Here is an 18381-nt window from a genome sequence, read left to right on the forward strand (position 1 = left end):
CGTGAAGAGGCCCTCTTAAACAATACAAACAAATACAGACGATACATTCAAACATAAAGAAAAAGGATTCATAAAGTTAAAATTCTCAAACAGAACTTTAAAGAAGTTTCGATTCATTTATCAATATTGTGAAACTACCATTTAATAAAACAATATCCAGACATTTGAACTTTTAGTGGATGCAGCTTTCAACAAAGCCCAGATTATGTTAATATAATATAATTGTACAATCCGACAATAAAACAAGTTATAAAAGTGCTAATTGGCCCCGGGTGTCAAGTTATATTGTTCACACTTCTATTCACACTGTTTCTTTTTCTATAGAAAATACACAACACTGTTAGCAGTCAGGTTTGAACCCCTAATGCTGAGTCAACTTACCGATAGCTTATTACTCGGATCTAAGTTTGAAATAGAGGCGGACCCAGTGCTTACAAATTATAGGCAGACCCGCACCACACCCTTCATGATCTAGTGATTTACATGATCGTAAAAACCATAGACCTGTTTGATTGTCGCATTGTTTTCATAACAAATGAGTTACGGGAACATTAATTTGGCCCTGATGAGTCACATTTACTATGACGGAATGTTTTATGTTTCAATATTTTTTTATTAGAAATTCACAAATTCACTTCGCACTTTCTTAATTATGCACCAGGTACTTTATCATGCATGCCGAAGATGATACATTTATGTTGTTGTTATTGTTAGGAAATTGATGGGTTGATTTTAATTTGGGATTTTTCTTTTTTTTTAATTAAAAACTAATCCCATTCTATAAAATCAATCATTGATCAGTAATAATAATATATAAATAATTATATAAAGAGTGTTGTTTTTATGATTATAAATCATTTTTATATATGATTTTATTATATATAGCCTATTTTTTGTGTAATGAAATATCATTGAATTCGGTTCAAACATTCAATTAAGTTCATATGAACATGACGGTATAGACCCGCGTCCTACTTTATCAATTTGAACTCAGAAACGAGAGTAAAGACTCATAACTACGAAAGTGAGATGATCTCAAGTGGGGTCTGGGGAGATCATCTCAAATGGGAGAAGGGATGGAAATTGAAGCAGTGAGATTATATGCTCGGCCGGCCTTAAATTTATACAGAACCAAGTTGCCGAAATTTCTGGTGGGACACTCTTGTACGGATGCAATGTTGTTTGGGGTCAACTTTTGGCCTGCCCTAATCAAACATCATCTACATATAAGCTATATATAATATCGTGTCAAATTATCTCAGAATCGTCGCTATTTTAATCGTAACCTATTTAAATGTCGAATACAAGACAAAATGTGTGAATTATCTAAAAGAGTCACATCTTTAGTCACTCATTACTCGACAGCCAATCAACAACGTGCTACACTCTCAGCCCTCATGTGATGACATTCACACTGCTTTAATCCTTTATCAAAACGCAAACAGTGAAGTTTTCAAACTCCAAAGGCCAAAGTAAACGCTGAGCCCTGTCGAAGTAACAAGTTTAAGTTGTATTTACTGTACGTTCAAGTGGTGGTCTTGAGTGTCGTAACGCCACAAATACAATGACAGAAAGGGTAAGTCAACAGTAATGCACATAAAACATTTTAGTAGAAGTTTTAATGTTTAACTTAAGGACGATTTATTACCGTAAGCAGGAACCGGTTTTTTAAACTATTGTTTCCTAAGATGAGTCCAGTAGGTATATCACCTGATAGTATGAGACACCTGTAATTACATAACCCATGCCTACTGTGTCCCGTCAGTTCGAAACAAACATTTCGAATCCTATTTAGAATCCTATTAATACAATGTTTATACAAAGAAAGCTACTGTATCTTTTTAATTTAGCCTAATTGTGGTATTTAATTACGGTTACGATATTTATTACTTTTTTAACGTTAGGCTTATACATGAGGCATATGTGTGATTAACAGTTATATAATTGTTTATTTATTTATTCAACTTTTACAATGGACGTAGCTCTAACACTACAGCTGAGAGTACTAAGTGTGGTAGGTATAAAAGCAGACCTAGGCCTACTCTGTCCATAGGTGAAGTTTTAAGCCATATGCCAATAACGTAAAAATATACAGGTTTAAGTGAAGTTTTAATATAAGCAAGCATACACAAGAATGAAAGCTTTAAGGTCCCCGTTACGGGATTTCCGGAACGAATATCCGGGACAATATTTCGAGACACGCAGTAGGCCTAAACGATATAAATGCGTCTGAAATAATTTTTCGGAATAATGAATTAAAGTATGCATTTATTGTAGCGGTAGTTAATGATTTTTACAACCAGTGACTGTTTATGTACATGGCGTCTACTCTTGATCGTAAATAATGGGATGCGAATGCACTAAATGCTCGGTTATCAGCTTTTTACGAGCTTATGGATTTTTAAGAGATGGAAGCGTACGTACGAGTCCAATAAGAAAATGTGGCCGCGCATAACCGAAGTTATGTCGATATAATCAAGACCGCAGAGAATCGATAAAGCGGGTTTTCGAGCATTATTGAGGGATAATTCAGAACACAAAAATGATGTAATGGACCGGTATGCTCTATTTGTCACCCGTATAATATAGTTATTATAAGTATAATATTATTGAGTAGCATGATTAGAATTGAGTTACATAACATTAATTAAACGTACGTGCCTGTCGCCTTGCTTATTTTCTCGCTTTAACACAAACATCGGAGTTTTAAATGCGTTATAGAGGAAAACTTCGGATGTACAATTAACGTGGTCGTACCAGGGAGGTATAAAATACCGTAATAATTATTATTTTATACCTCTCTCGTACATTGTGCAGTCGTAGTGAACCTAGGTCGGTTCAGTATAACTATTATATTTTGTTGTCTCCATAATTTTTTTTAATATGCCATTTTAATTTCACAAAAACTGGATCGAAAAAATTATAATAATTTACCTGAAAAAAATGTAATGTAAAGCAAAAAATAAAGTTAGACAATGGGTCTTTGGTTAAAATTAAACGTTTATTTTGTGAATAACCTTTTTTAAAACTGCAAAATGGCCTATTCAAAGTCTTATTTTATTAATCTTCATTTTTTTTCATGTACCGTATTGTACTTTTTCAGCCGCATGAGGGATATTTAAAAGCAACAGAATCGTACGCTTTGATGATTTTTACCTCTATCCCATAAACAATTATCGCACAATATAAACACGTTCAAAACAAGCAAATGCTTCGAACGCACTTATATAACGCTTTACGAACTTACATAACTGAACAGTTTTATGATTAAGTTCAAAGGTCAATTAAGTCTAATACTCTATAGTTTGTTATCGTCTCGCTGACCATAATCTTCACCAGCTTGCTGTAGCAGATGCTTTTAGCATGTGGACTACAGTATAATATTGGCTATTAAATCTGAAAATGTTGAAAGCTGTTGATAAAGGCCTAGCAGAAAATGAAGTCGGCTGTATGACTCATGATGAAGTCGACTGCGTAAGCCAAAAAAATAACATTCATAAAGGTGAATCTGTTTTTCAGGAAAAGCTTTTTCCTTCTGGACACGCTTCGTCGTATGGATCAGCAACAGGATCGGCTAATCAGAATGGAGGAACCAGAAACGGTAAAATTGGACGGTCTCAATCCGTTTCTGGATCTACGATTTCTTTCCATGGCATTAACTACAGTGTACCTGTCAAAATAGATGGAGTAAAACAACAGAAAGATATTTTGATGAATATTAGGTAAGTTAATTATGTATGTGACTTAAACTGTGGATGATATTGAAGAGACGATGTTGATTATTTATAATTAGAATGAGATGAAATCGAATTGATGAAGATTATGAGGACGACGGTAAGACAAAGAGGATATAATGAAGACAAAATGGTGAGGAAGAATGAGGATGATTAACATATTATTACAGATGATGATAGCGATACTCAAAACACGTATACACAATGTACTAACAGTCAAAACGATAGTTAATGATTATATTTATGAATATAACTATTTTTATTACTTTTCAGTGGTATATTTCCAAATGGAATGAACGCTATTCTTGGTCCTACTGGTGGTGGTAAAACATCGTACGTAGTATATTTTATAACAATTCAACAAAGACTAAATAGAAATGTATTCAGCCGTGGAGTAAATTATTAAACCTCAGTGGACCTTGAACGGTTCGTCATTTAAAATGTGCGTCGCACAATAATATATTTATTATTATTCTCTCATGTGACTACAGATCCGATAAACAACTGAGTTTCAAAAGCGTTAGGCACTATAGGCCTATACTATACAGGGATAACTCGGATCACATAGAATTCTAATTAGATTTGATCATTTGTTACAAACAAAACACAAGATGGTTGTTGTACCCGTATTTTTCTTGAAAACAACACCATGTAAAAATCACGTGTCACGTTATGTACAGCCTAGTACAGCAGCTAGCCTACAGGCCTACACAAAGCAAATATATAGTACACCATAGTTGTGTGTCTCACCATCATACCTGAAACGAATATAACTGCTCGCCTGTGAGACGTCTAAAATATGAAGAAAAAAAAACATTAAAAAACCATAAAAATCAAAACACCTGGAAAAATCCAAAACAATTGATTTATTGCGTTTTAAATAGATTATCATATACTATATAGATTGATTATTTTGTAATCCCAGGGATAAATGAAATTACAATTTCACTCTTTTCTGGTAATCCTAAATCAACTCACTAGTGTGTCCATTGCGAAACCGCCGCCCATGGGTGAATGCCCCCTTTATGTTTGTGACAAAATAACAGTGATTACGGGTTCCCGTTTGAAATTAAATACCACTTTTACAATGGTCGTCTTTTTAATTTTTTTTTCTCTCTTTATAATTCCACTATAACACGACTCTTGATTATTCGTTAATTAGATGGTATTTATCGCATACAGTAGTTGTAACATTCTCCTTTAATGTCTGTCAGGTTACTTGATGTGTTGGCTGCTCGTAAAGATCCAAAGGGATTATCAGGATGTGTTCTTATAGATGGTGCTACTAGGCCTGAAGATTTCCGCTTGGTGTCTGGATATGTCGTGCAGGTGAGAGTTTAAACAAACACTCACCGTTAGGGCAAAGTTAAATATTAACAATATAATTAGGCAGTTAATGAATCTATGTTTGTGTTTGTCCACAAAACCCTTGGTAATTGTGTTACTGCTATTGTATAATTATATAACGTATAATATACGTTACATAATTATAGAATAGTCACAAACTGTGGATGTTTTTAGCCTAAGCTTAGTTCCCACTAGAGGACGTATCAGCTGTCCGTGTGCTTCTCTAAATTCAACACATATGTCAAATCTTTGTGACGTAATCACTACTAGTCATTAATACTGATATAATGTAATTGCCGTTTGGTTATCTTATCATCAGCAGATCTTCTTGTAAAACCACGTCATGTGCTTAACATTTATTATTAAAATGATTTTAGATTCCAAATTATTTTATTAGTAATGCACTGTACATATTATTACAGGATGACGTTGTTGTAGGAACTTTGACCGTTCGAGAAAACCTAGCATTTTCCGCAAAACTCCGACTTCCAAAGACAGTCTCAAACAAAGAAAGAGAAGAAAGAGTTACTGAAATTATTTCAGAGCTGGGGTTGGATAAATGTGCCGATACTATGGTAACTAAATTTACAAGATAATCATTAATAATACATAATGTTCCCAAGAATTCCACCAAAAAAAGATGATAGCATATTGTACGTCCACAGAAGGGCATATGTTAGACTTCGATGTTTGTTGGAGTTTCAAGCTCAAGTAGTATACGTAAGACACGTCATAATTATGTGCCAAAATATTTATCCTTTACTAATACTGTATTAAGTGTGGAACCCAGACTAGGCATATGTATGGCTGGAAGAACATACTACCTACTACGTTCACGGAACGTTCTGATATAATTGAATTGAAGAGGGATTGTTTAAAGAATTTGAATACGAATAGTTTTTAAAAATGGAATACGCATTAACCTAATAGTGCGAGGGTACTACTTAATTCCATAATATGAATCTATTTTATAATCGCGAGGGTTTGTTAGTTAGTAGTACTAACATTATTATACTTTCATGAAAATTTTACATCAGGATTAGTAATAATGATTACCGTAAGTAGCCATAACATTGGCTAAGGTTTGAGGCACACTCACTCCATTGTTCTGGTGGTAGAACGAGTCTTCTCGGATAAGGACTATAAACCGTAGGTCCAGGGTACACATCTAGCTTGTGTGCACTTTAAAGAACCTTTCGAGACGAGTAGAGGGACTACCCCGGTATACTAGTACATCACAGCCACTGATCAGGTCTGAGAGACCAGTCTTTGACTGAAGAAGTTGCCCAGTAGTATAAATAAAATATTTCAATTCAATACACCTTCCTATAATCACAACATTTGTATTGTAGATAAAATATAGGGTAGAATTTATTATAATATATATATTTGTTAACATAGGTTGGAACGGTATTCATTAGAGGTGTTTCTGGTGGTGAACGAAAGCGAACAAATATCGGTATGGAACTTATAACTAGGCCTGGTGTGCTATTCTTGGACGAACCGACCACAGGTCTTGATGCAAATACGGCTAACTCTGTAATGCTTTTACTTTCAAAGTGAGTTTTCTTGTCATTTACTTGGCATTATACTAATAATAATAATAAGATTTTTATAGCGCACATACCACTCAAGAGTGCTCAAGGCGCATTTTAAAATAAAAAGAAATAAATCATACAAATCCCTGACAAAAAAAATGCAATTTCTTTGGAGGGTCCCCATCCGTTGTCGTTCTGTCGCGGTCCCGGACCCCTACCTAGGTGACCAAACAAAAGAGCAGGATACACATTTGCCTTGCCACAGACAACCGGGTGCTCAGAGACAACAACCAAGACAGAGGTACCCCAAAGATAATGCTGGCCAGGAAAAAGTATACTAAACAATTCTAAGTCTAAAAAACTTTAAGAAACCTCATGATTTCCATATGCCTTAATGAATAAATGTGTTTTTAATAATTTTTAAAAGTATCAACAGTTTTGCAAAATCTTATAGAGCTCGGCAGAGCATTCCACAGAAGAGGAGCAGTAACGGAGAATGCTCTGTCTCCCCATGAGTGGTGAGACTTAGGCTGATGTAGAAGCAGCGAATCACTAGAACGCAGATTACTTCCGGGAACACAGCCTAAGCATGTCAGAAATATATTCAGGAGCCATGCCATTTATAGACTTAAAAACAAAGAGTAATATTTTAAAAACAATGCGGTACCTAACAGGGAGCCAATGCAATATTTCCAAAGTATTTTATATGTGTCCATTCTTGGTAATTTTTTAACAACTCGTGCCGCTGTATTTTGAATCAGTTGAAGCCTGTGGAGTTGTTTTTGTGGTAGCCCGTATAGCAAAGAGTTTCCCATATCCAGTCGTGAAGTGACAAAAGCATGAACAGGTTGTTTAGCTGTTGTCTCATTAATAAACTTGCGAATCCTTCGGATATTTCGCAAGTGAAAAGACGACGCAGAAATAGTTTTTGAGATATGAGAAGTCATAGTCATACCCACATCCATTTCAACCCCATGATTTCTAACCTGCCTAGCCGGGTCAATTTGGGTTTTACCAATGTGAATAAAGCTTATACTCACCCATTTGAAGTGTATCCAACAGTTTAGGAGATTAGTTTCCATCAGGCAAATTTACACAGACGAGCGATAACATTACTGTTACCGCTCGTCTGTGTAAATTCGTCTTAAATTACAAAATTAAAGAATATTGCAAATCCACGTCTTAAACCCACCCGCACCCGACTCTCGTATAGTTTTTTTTCTATATCTTCCGCTACTGCAACCTTTCTCCCACCACTTGGGTTACTGTTCATGTCTCCTCTGACACACATACATTTCCTCTTTTGAAATACGTTATGTTAACACAAGCTCGATGTTTTTTATTTTGAATTTTTTAGTGCTTTAGCTTCCCAATCGGAAGACAAGGTTAGAACCCAAGAGAGGTGGTTTCCTTTTCTTAATGAGATAGATATAGGTTAAGTTAGTTTTAATATTTGACATTGATACACGTGTGTTATGGAAATGGGCCTGGTACCGTTTTTTGGTAGTTATTTTTTTACTCTACCGTACGAGATTCGACATTTTTATATATTATTTTAATCTTTGTTTTAGATTGAGATTCTAATCGTCTACTAACCATTATCGTAATACTGAGTAACTATACTAATGCAATGACCATTCTGTTTATTATGTTTTAAAAGATTATCAAAAAATGGACGAACAATCATATTCTCAATTCATCAACCACGGTATTCAATCTATCGCTTATTTGATAAGCTACATCTTCTAAATGCTGGTGAAACTGTCTTCCATGGACCTGCCAAAGATGCACTGAAACATTTTGAAAATATAGGTACAGTATAATACTCCACTAATGTTCTTTATATATGCTCAAGACTTGTCCCAAGTCGGTAGTTATTTCGAGGCTTTTTGATGTATGAAACGCCATGATTATGTACAACATATTTATTCTTTTAACTAATATTAACTCAAAACTCAGTCTGGAACTACTGTGTGCTAAGCGGACGGTCTTTTAACTTGTGGAAACCATTATTTTGTATGAATAAAGCGATGCTAATACTTTCTTTATTATTTATTTATTTTATGTCTTTAGGCAATGTGGCCAAGGATTACCAATAGTGAATTAATCACTGTCCTATCAGATAGGTGGTAATCCCCCTGATACAGGGGCTATTGTGTGAACCAGTTCACCGGGGTAACCCCCTACTCTTTTTCGAATAATGAACTGGGTTTCTTTAAAGTACACACAGGTTATAACTGTGTACACTGGACCTACGGTTTATAGTCCTTATCCGAGAAGACTTGTTCCACCACCAGAACTAGGAGCGAGTCGGCCTCGAACCCTTGCCGATGTTGCTGTTGGCTCTTTAGGTACGGTAAACGGCGCCCCTGCCTTAACCGCTCAGCCATATGACTCACTCATGAGTATTGCTATTCATGGATACATTAGTAAATGTCATTATGGTTATTATTATTTTCACTTTCGATAGCGCAATGTCGATAAGCTCTCCGTTTCCTCTCACATCATGTGGATGTATGATTATTATTCCACCACCAACGCATTTTCGACCGATGTTCATCAAGAGAACATTACATCAACGAATGCAATATTTAATTATTTGTTAAAAAAACAAAGACAAGACAAGGAGATGAACTTTTGAGTTTAGATATTATGGAAGCATATGTTAAAAGATGAATGAATGAATGAATTAAATACAGATAGAGTATACATTAAACATTTCAAAATGTCGGTTTCGATCAGGAAGTAAAAGCCTTTGCTACAAATATTTGGTAAACGTGATTACAGTATGTCTAATAATTGCTTATGTATTTTACGCAAGAAAAAAGATGACGGACGGCGGCAGGCATTCTCTTTAATTAACTTTCTCTTGTTTCAAATTATTTCAGTCTTAAAATGTTTACATACGGGTTGAAAGTATAACGGTAATCTCATTTATATTTCTTTATTCAAAAAGGTTACGAATGTGAAGCTCACAACAACCCACCGGATTTCTTTCTTGACGTAATAAATGGGGATAGCGTAAGGTCAAGCGATCTAGAAGAGGTTACAGTCGTTGGCAGCGAAGCTGTAACAGGTATGTATACGTACATATAATAATATGTGCGTCTCCTGCATGATCCATCTCATTGCCGCACTTAAATAAACTTTAATGAATCAGGTTATATACTTTCACTTTTACATCCCACTCACCAGGCACACCAAGTCCCTGGACTTTTATAATGCATTCTTGCAATGAAAATGTTTTACTATTAGTTGCGTTTTATTGCGGATGCGAATTCCTTTGAGAAACTGCTGAATATTCAAATGAATTGACACTCTGTGTTCATCAGGATTGTAAATTGTTACTTTCAAAAGGATTTAACGGAAATGATTTTCTGTAAAGTTAACTAGGTTCAAAACGTCCTCTTACCTACATTCTCAATCTTTCTGTTACGTCTTCCACCTTTCCCTCTCTCTGGAAAATTTCTCATGTTTCCTCTTTTTAAGTCCGGTCCAAAAAACGAACTCTCCAACTACCGTCCCATTTCTGTTCTTCCCATCTGCTCTAAAACTCTACTTTTACCTTAACACTAATAATCTTCTTTCTGACCAACAATCTGGTTTTCGACCCGGCCACTCTACCCTTACCGCCCTTATTAATACCCATGACACCTGGCTTCAACACATCAATCGGCACCGTCTTCATCGACCTTCGCAAGGCCTTCGACACCATCAACCACTCTATCCTCCTTAATAAGCTTTCTTTCTTTGGCCTTTCCCCCAATACTATCCTTTGGTTCGATTCTTACCTTTCTTCTCGCTTCCAACGTGTTTCCTTCAACTCTTCTGTCTCTTCTCTTCTTTCTATTCATACTGGTATCCCTCAAGGTACTATTCTTGGTCCTCTTCTCTTTTCTATTTATATCAATGATCTCCCTAACTGCTTAAATAATACTTGCTCTGCTAATATGTTTGCTGACGACACTATTATTTTCACTGCTAACAAGTCCTCCGCCCTTATACAACAAAACCTTAATACCAACTTAAACCATCTCTACTTCTGGCTATCTGCTAACAAATTATATATCAAGGTCAAAAAAACTAAGTCTGTGCTCATTGGAACATTACAAAAACTTAGACGGAGTCCTGACATTAAACTCACTGTCAATCACCAGCCCATCGAAAATGTCACTTGCGTTAAGCACCTTGGAGTATTTATCGACAATATCCTCACCTGGAACAACCATATCTCCCACCTTTGCAATAAACTTAACTCTTCTATTTTCCTTCTCTCCCGCACTAGATGTTTCCTTAATTTTTCCACTGCCCTTCTTCTTTACTTAACATCGATTACTGCATCACGGTGTGGGGCTCAAGGCCTAATCACATCTCTAAGATTCAGAAACTTCAAAATAGAGCTCTCCGAACTATTCTTCAAGTTCCTTACACTACTCCTTCCCGTCAACTTTTTAACACCATTTCTACTCTTACCGTTTCTCAACTTGCTGACTATCAAACGGGCTGTCTTGCCTATCGAGCCTCTAACAATCTCGCCCCAACTAACATCTGCCGTGGGCTTGCCAGAATTACTGCCAATGGAATAATGGCTACCCGGCAACTTTCCAGGGGTGATCTCGTTGTTCCAAGACCTCAGTGTGAACTTTTTAAACATTCTTTTAATTATAAAGGACCTACATATTTTAACTCGTTAGACGTTTCTATTAGAAATTGCAATACCTTTTTAAATTTTAAAAGTAAATTAAAGAATTTTATGCTTAATAATGACTCTTTTTAAATTGTTATCTTCTTGACCTTTATATTTATTCATTATTCAATTTTAACAATTGTAATATATTTTTTACTTATTATGTTTTATGTCGTATTGTTGAGGGCCCCTTAAAATCAGCTTCCGCTGGCTGGGTCACCCTCTTGAAATATGGTTGAATAAATAAATAAATAAATAAACATTTACAATAGGCTTGTAATATTATAGTATAACTAAATTAAAACAATCCGTGTCCATTGAGATTGTAAAATGTTACTTTCCAAAAGGATTCAACGGAAACGCAGCTGCGAATAGCAAATCTCTGGCAGATATGTTTTTAGACACATCGTATCAGAAAACAATGGAACAAGAACTCGACAGTATTTGGAAAACATACACCGGCAATGAAGAAATGTTTTCGCAAAAACTCGACTATCCAACTTCATTTCTTACCCAGGTAAGGCCTTTATATGGACATTATGACGTCATATCACTACCATGTTTGAGTATATTACTACCATATTTGGGCACATCACAATTTTTTGTCGAACTAGTTTGATAGTGTAGACAGAACTTAACGTGTTCAGAGTTAGTTATCCAATATCCGGATATCTTTACTTTGTTAAAAGTAATACCTAATATGATAATAATAATGTGTTTCTGTTGAAAAGGTTCTAGATTCTTTCATAGCAAGGCAATCTAGTTGGTGGGTTCATAGAAGATGTTGTTGTCGCCCCCACAACATCTTCATAAGTTGTTTAAACATAAATAAATAGTTGTTGCAAGCAGAGTTATGACGAGCCTGTGATACAAATAATTAGGTTATATGCATGATATGCATATAACCTCTTGATTCTGTCAAAATCTTTATTTATTTATTTATTTATTTATTTATTCTTTCCTTAGCACTATTTGTCCGTGAATTATCTTGGCATCAGTTTCATCTATCTAAGTCAATTTTTCAGAGTATATTCCTTATGGCCAGGAATCGATGTGGTTATGTTTTCACGATGCGCAATCAAAAATTACGCGGTCTACGCGCGATTTAACGAAATCACGTTTGTAATCATATCTTCACAAACATGAATCACTTTTAAACAAAATTTGGTACTCATAAATTTCAGGTCATATTTCATCATATGGCAATACAATTACGTGCGTAGCGCATATAACGCATGCGTACGCGCGCTTAAAATGTTGAAAATTGTCAGAATTTATTTTCGATGAAATTAGAGTACGTTTCAGGCAATTTTAAGCGTTTAAAAAATTGCCATGAGTGCGCAGATTTTTGCACGCGCACTGCGCGTCAAACGTTAATGCACACTGTTTGTGTCCGATTACTGTTGTATAACCTTTCTTTAATAATATCATCATATTTTATTCACTTTTCAACGCGAAACAGCGTTATACGAGCACGTCAAAAGTGACGGGCTACGCACGTGTAAGTTAACAAAATGGTGAAAATATGCTAAATTTTAAAATTAATATATATCGTTAGAATGCTCGGGAACACCTATTTTTTATTTAATTTTCTTGAAGTGTATGTATCATATGTATGATTTATTATGAAATTAGAAGAACAAAAGTTGATTAAGTCATCATTAATGGCATATTAAATTTAACAAAATTAATTTCGACAATCAAACAAATTATAACATTTTCTTAGGCCAAAATAACAAACTTAACGTTAACTTTCTTCCTTAAGAAGTTCATATATTAAAGTTAAAAGTATATAGTTTGACAGTGCATCATTTTTTTTAATTTTTAAAGATGTCATCATAGTAAAACATTATAATTCATTGCGGTATGTAATAATCTATCTGCACCAAAGTGGTTACTGCATAGTAAATACACTGAGGAATCTTTCCATAACTTTTAGTCAGTTGTGTATGGCTCGGTGGTCTTTGCTCGTGTCTATAGCATTCAAGTACCGAGATCGAGTCTCACCTTGGGAAACGAAACAAAATTAGTTTTTTTTTTATTATCCGTATTGTTTGTTCAAATTTATTTCTTAGTGTATAGATTATACACATGATTTATAATGAAATCTAGATAAAAATTAACTTATGTCTTTATTATTATGTAACAACAAATGTGGTTTATGACATTATACGCATATGGATCTTTGATCGGATTGTGATACCGGCTATGGTGTTCGCGTTAGCAAGGTCCTATCATATATTATAAATAATTAAAGATTCTGAGAAAATCAATCAATCAATATATATTTTAAAAATCAATTATCTTTATTTAAATCAATGCATATAACCTATAATTCGTCATAGTGACGAATTAAATCTAGTTTGTGTTGGTTTTGTCACCCGAATTTATCTGTGCTATGTATTATACAGGGTGGATCCGGGACGATTTTTTCGAAGGTTGGGGTGGACATTCAAGTTTTTCAACCACTCTGAAAAACCTTACCAGATAGGATTTTACTTCGATATTAGGCATATTGATAAATACAATCAAATCAGGTGTCAAAGGCGAAGTTAATCATAAAAAAAATACATGTATAGGGAGTAAATAAAAATATGATCTATATATTCTTATCCCTCAACAGAGACCCAGTTGGTCTGTCATACGTCTTGAGATGTATTCATTTTATTTTATAAATCTTTCTTACACTTTTCAGCTATCTGTCGTGTCTAAGCGATCTGTCTTGAACTTACTAAGAAATCCAGCTGCATCAACAATTCAGGTAATCATAACAAAATACATATATGTATTAATATTATTTATTGTATTAATATATTATATTGTTATTATTTAAATATCTTAGTTATTAGCTTATATAACTTATTATTTTCCTAGCGTACTGAGGTTTTGATCCGCCTTTTTCTTGTCTTTACGAAACGCGAAAAAAAAAGCCATGAACCATTTAGCTTCAGTCCAAGCACGATCTGCAATGCCCCTTTAGAAATCTAACATTGTTTTTCTTAAGTCTATACAGTATATTCTGTGTAATTCATGTCTTAATTGTGTTTACAGTTGGTTGTTATGGTGATATTTGGACTTATTGTCGGTGGCATCTATTTCCAGCTTGATAACAGTCTAACGCCCGGAATTCAAAACAGGTAAAATTGCTTTATCAACATGTTAATAAGAGCTTCTGTCGAGTCAAAAGTCATTCTGCACACGCTTACTTACAAAAATATTATTTTCTTTTGTACATACATTTGCATTCATTAACTGTTAGATTGGCTTTGTTTTTAATTCAGAGTTGGTGCATTTTTCTTTCTTGTGATGAACATGATATTTTCAAACATGGGAGCAGTTGAAGTTTTTATTCAAGAAAGGGTTATCTTTAAGTATGAATATTTACATAATGTACACCTTTAACTGTAATTATAAAAATGATCGATACCGTAATTGAAAAGTGAAAATATCATGATACATAATAGGCCTACATACATTTGTCCAAGTTTGTATTACGTGATTAAACCTTAGAAAACATAAATAAATCTTAGCAATTGTAATGTTTTGAAAAGTTTACATATTACTTGTGTTTCAGTCACGAGTCTGCCAGTGGTTACTATCGTACTTCTTGTTACTTCATGGCGAAGGTGTTCTGCGATCTTCTCCCGATGCGAGTGTTACCAACATGTGTATTTTCAGCTATCACGTACTGGATGATAGGTAATTCAGGAACATTTGCACATTACAGCATTAATCATGCTGTTGATGTTGCTTCATTTATCATTTGTTACTTGCGTAACATATGATTTTCACAATCTAATTTTGATTAACAATAACGATTAATAATACGTCACTGATTGAGTGCTAATCGGTCCGTGGTATGGCCTATAGGAATGTCTAGAACTAATAGTATAACTTCTGGAGATTGTTAGTACGATCTAACTATTTTCCAAATTATAATTTTTATTTAAAAAAAACACACAAAACGCTTCGTCTTTTAAATTGTGATTAATCGTTACCAAGTGCTAAGCCTCTTTAAAGGATTTCATTTTAATGTGTGCTTCTCGTAATAGTATGACTATCATAATGGTAAAAACTATAATATCGAGAATGACCCTACCTGAATCCATAAATGACTCTGTTGTTTAGCAATGGTTCCTTACTAATTTAGTATATGCCTTAATTGTTAATATTTTCCTTCAGGATTCGTTCCAGAAGCTTCGAACTTCTTTATATTCCTTTTGGACTTAGTTGTGACATCATTCACTGCATGTAGTCTGGCGTTCTGCATGGGAGCTAGAATAAACATCGTTGGAATTGCAACTCTTCTTGTCTCAATGGCCTACGTTTTTATGATGGTACGATTCATTGGATTCAATTCTTTAAAATATTTAATACAAAGGAATGAAGCGTCTATGAAGTGTTTATTTTATCTACGAACACCCTGATCCATTATGTAGTATTACATAAATGTATTCTTCTTAATATGATGAACATTTATTCACCACTGAAAAAGTTTTCAATATGGGGATGTGGGAGTTACAAAATAATAAATAAAAGATAAAATTGTGCTTCTAAATACAAAAATAATGATAAAAATGTCTTCATTTTTAACCCTTTCATAGGTATTTGGCGGTTTTCTTGTAAATATTTCTTCATTGCCAAGTTGGCTGCAATGGTTACAGTACACAAGCATTTTCAGATACAGCCTAAACGTAAGTTTTATTCTTTAACAAAACTAATATAATATATTGGTCATCGATTACTAGAAGTGGTTTACTGTATATCACATCATGTTATAATCCAAAATGAAATTTGTAGGAGGAGGAGTTCAAGTTCGAATTTGTTTACATTTATACAATGTTTCTATGAATCAGAAAACGAATCAGTTTGGTTCATTATAGACGCATAAATATTTACGTCTAAATTTAGAGTTTCGGCTCGTATCTGACGAGAAATCTGGCTTCCAAGATTTCAAAACTTTAAATGTTGCTTAAATAAATAATTTAAAACAATTACATTTGTTATTTCATTGTATTATCTTTTTTTATACCAGACGTTGCTTATTAATGAATTTGCTACATCTACGTTTTGCCCTGTAAACGTAACACTAACCGATCCATGGTAAGAAATCACAGCATTTTAACAATATAGTCCTAAGTATTTATGACAGTTAGACTAGTTTATATATGACTTGCGATAGTCGGTTAGTATCTGCCTAATGACAGAAACAGAATCGGGTTTGTGTTTGTTTAATGTCAGGTAATTTTTTTCAATTCACTTTGCCAGTCATTTAGATTTTTACTAGTTTTGATGTTGTGCTCGTTTATTTTAATGTTTTTTTATGATGTATTGTGTGTTTCTCAATGTTTGATGTTATTTTATGCTATCTTTTTTTAAACATTTTAAATATTTTAAGTACCTTTTAATAATGTAAAAAATGGTCACAATTCAGTTTTTCTGTGAAGATGATTTTAATATATATACCATTATGAATGAATGAATGAATATAGAGTATGTTTACTTTTTTCGATGTGTAATATTGATGTTAACATGATTTTGAGAGATAAATAAAAATAGCATTGCTTAATATTAAAATGTAGGTTTGTACGAATGAAACGATATAGGCCGCACACCCACTCAATAATAATAACAACGCATTAAAACACTATTAATTGGATACTGAATGTTATGAAATTAGAGATACACTCTTACCGTGGCCGGATTTCGGCGGCGGGATAATAAGCCGAGAAAATGAGTGCATGCCTTTAGAACCGTTCACTCATTTCGGGTTATAAAATGTAAACGTACTTCATCGATAGAAAATAGTAACACAGCCGGAATTTTCTCCTGTCGCCGGACCAAATTCGGGCCCAGTGTGAACGCAGCTTTAATCTGTACATGTATGTATTATGTATTCATACTGTATATCAATTACCATTTTTGTTTTGTTTCAGTTTACCAGGAACAGTTTACCTTAATGAGCAAGGCATTGATTACAGCTCATGGGGATTATGGCAAAACCAGGTTGCAATGGGTGTTATATCTATAGGGCTTCTACTGATAGCATATTTACAGATGAGGTTGTCACCCAAGTTTAAATAAATCAAATTGATTCATTTACATAATGTTTAATCAGACAAAAAGCATCTATTAAAAATCGAGTCACTTCTTACAATCATCCTTTGGTATTATACTACAATAATCGCAGTCATTATAGTGGGGTAAAATAAGTTATTCATAGAATAAGATGATTTATGTTGATTGCAAACTTCAATCAAATGTTTACTGAATTCACTAAAAATGCCTTACGCACATTTTAGTTTTTAGCGAGGTAAAATACAGAACTGTCTCCTTCTATATATCCTCTTGTTTTTATATTTTATTTGATACAACTTTCGTTGTTTTAATTTAAATTTTAAGTTTTATTCTTCAAAGTGACTGATAAAAATGTCTTTCCCGTATTTTGCTAAAAGACAAAATAATTCAGTAGATTACAAAAAGATTCAGAAATCTGTAGTATGATCGGAATTTAAACAAAATATTGATGTACAGTATTATGGGATTTTTAGATTTTTATATTTGTAATATTAAAATTTTGTAAAGATAATTTAAACTATTAAGGCTCGCCGTCCAATCATGTTCAATACTTCAACGCAATCAATAAATATAGTTTAGCAAGTTATGATTGTATCCATATCACTGTGTCTCTGACTGACTGATTTTTAATTTGAAAAGAACCGCAATATAATAGTATTATAAAAGTATAATAGTATTTGTTGGTTTCTCCTGGGGCATCAGATCAAATAAAAAATTAAATTCATGGATATTGTTATTAAATAACCGTGACAAATTTGCACTTGGTGTGATTCTACAATAGTTTAACATGCTCTCTCTGATCTGACATTGTTTTATGTTTCACCTGGCGTCTTGGATAACTTCAAACCGAAGATCCAGTGTAGGCCTACACTAGCTCGGTTGAATGTTAGTGAACCCAGTACATCTTTCGGAAGATTATAGGGTTACCTTTGTGTACTTGTACCCCGGCCGCAGTTCATGCTAGACGTTGTATAGCCGGCCATGTGGTTGGTAGGTT

The 18381-nt window shown here is 34.0% G+C and overlaps 1 protein-coding gene across 2 annotated transcripts; it reads left to right on the forward strand.

Annotated features, from left to right (window-relative positions):
- The first annotated feature begins 1558 nt into the window (after positions 1 to 1558).
- LOC140052097 (broad substrate specificity ATP-binding cassette transporter ABCG2-like) lies at positions 1559 to 17987 on the forward strand. Of its 2 annotated transcripts, XM_072097501.1 has the most exons (17): positions 1559 to 1576; positions 3520 to 3722; positions 4008 to 4067; positions 4949 to 5063; positions 5504 to 5656; positions 6483 to 6640; positions 8280 to 8431; positions 9576 to 9695; positions 11654 to 11823; positions 14002 to 14067; positions 14358 to 14443; positions 14588 to 14677; positions 14881 to 15005; positions 15489 to 15643; positions 15911 to 16000; positions 16342 to 16409; positions 17243 to 17987. In XM_072097501.1, the coding sequence occupies exons 1-17, from the start codon at positions 1565 to 1567 to the stop codon at positions 17388 to 17390; spliced, it is 1971 nt and encodes a 656-aa protein (XP_071953602.1). In that variant the 5' UTR covers positions 1559 to 1564; the 3' UTR covers positions 17391 to 17987. The 2 variants fall into 2 exon arrangements, with proteins under 2 accessions (XP_071953602.1, XP_071953601.1); XM_072097500.1 differs by lacking the exon at positions 1559 to 1576 and having other exon boundaries at positions 3195 to 3722.
- Positions 17988 to 18381: the final 394 nt, after the last annotated feature.

Source organism: Antedon mediterranea, chromosome 6 (genome assembly GCF_964355755.1).
Source record: "Antedon mediterranea chromosome 6, ecAntMedi1.1, whole genome shotgun sequence".
Taxonomy (NCBI): domain Eukaryota; kingdom Metazoa; phylum Echinodermata; class Crinoidea; order Comatulida; family Antedonidae; genus Antedon; species Antedon mediterranea.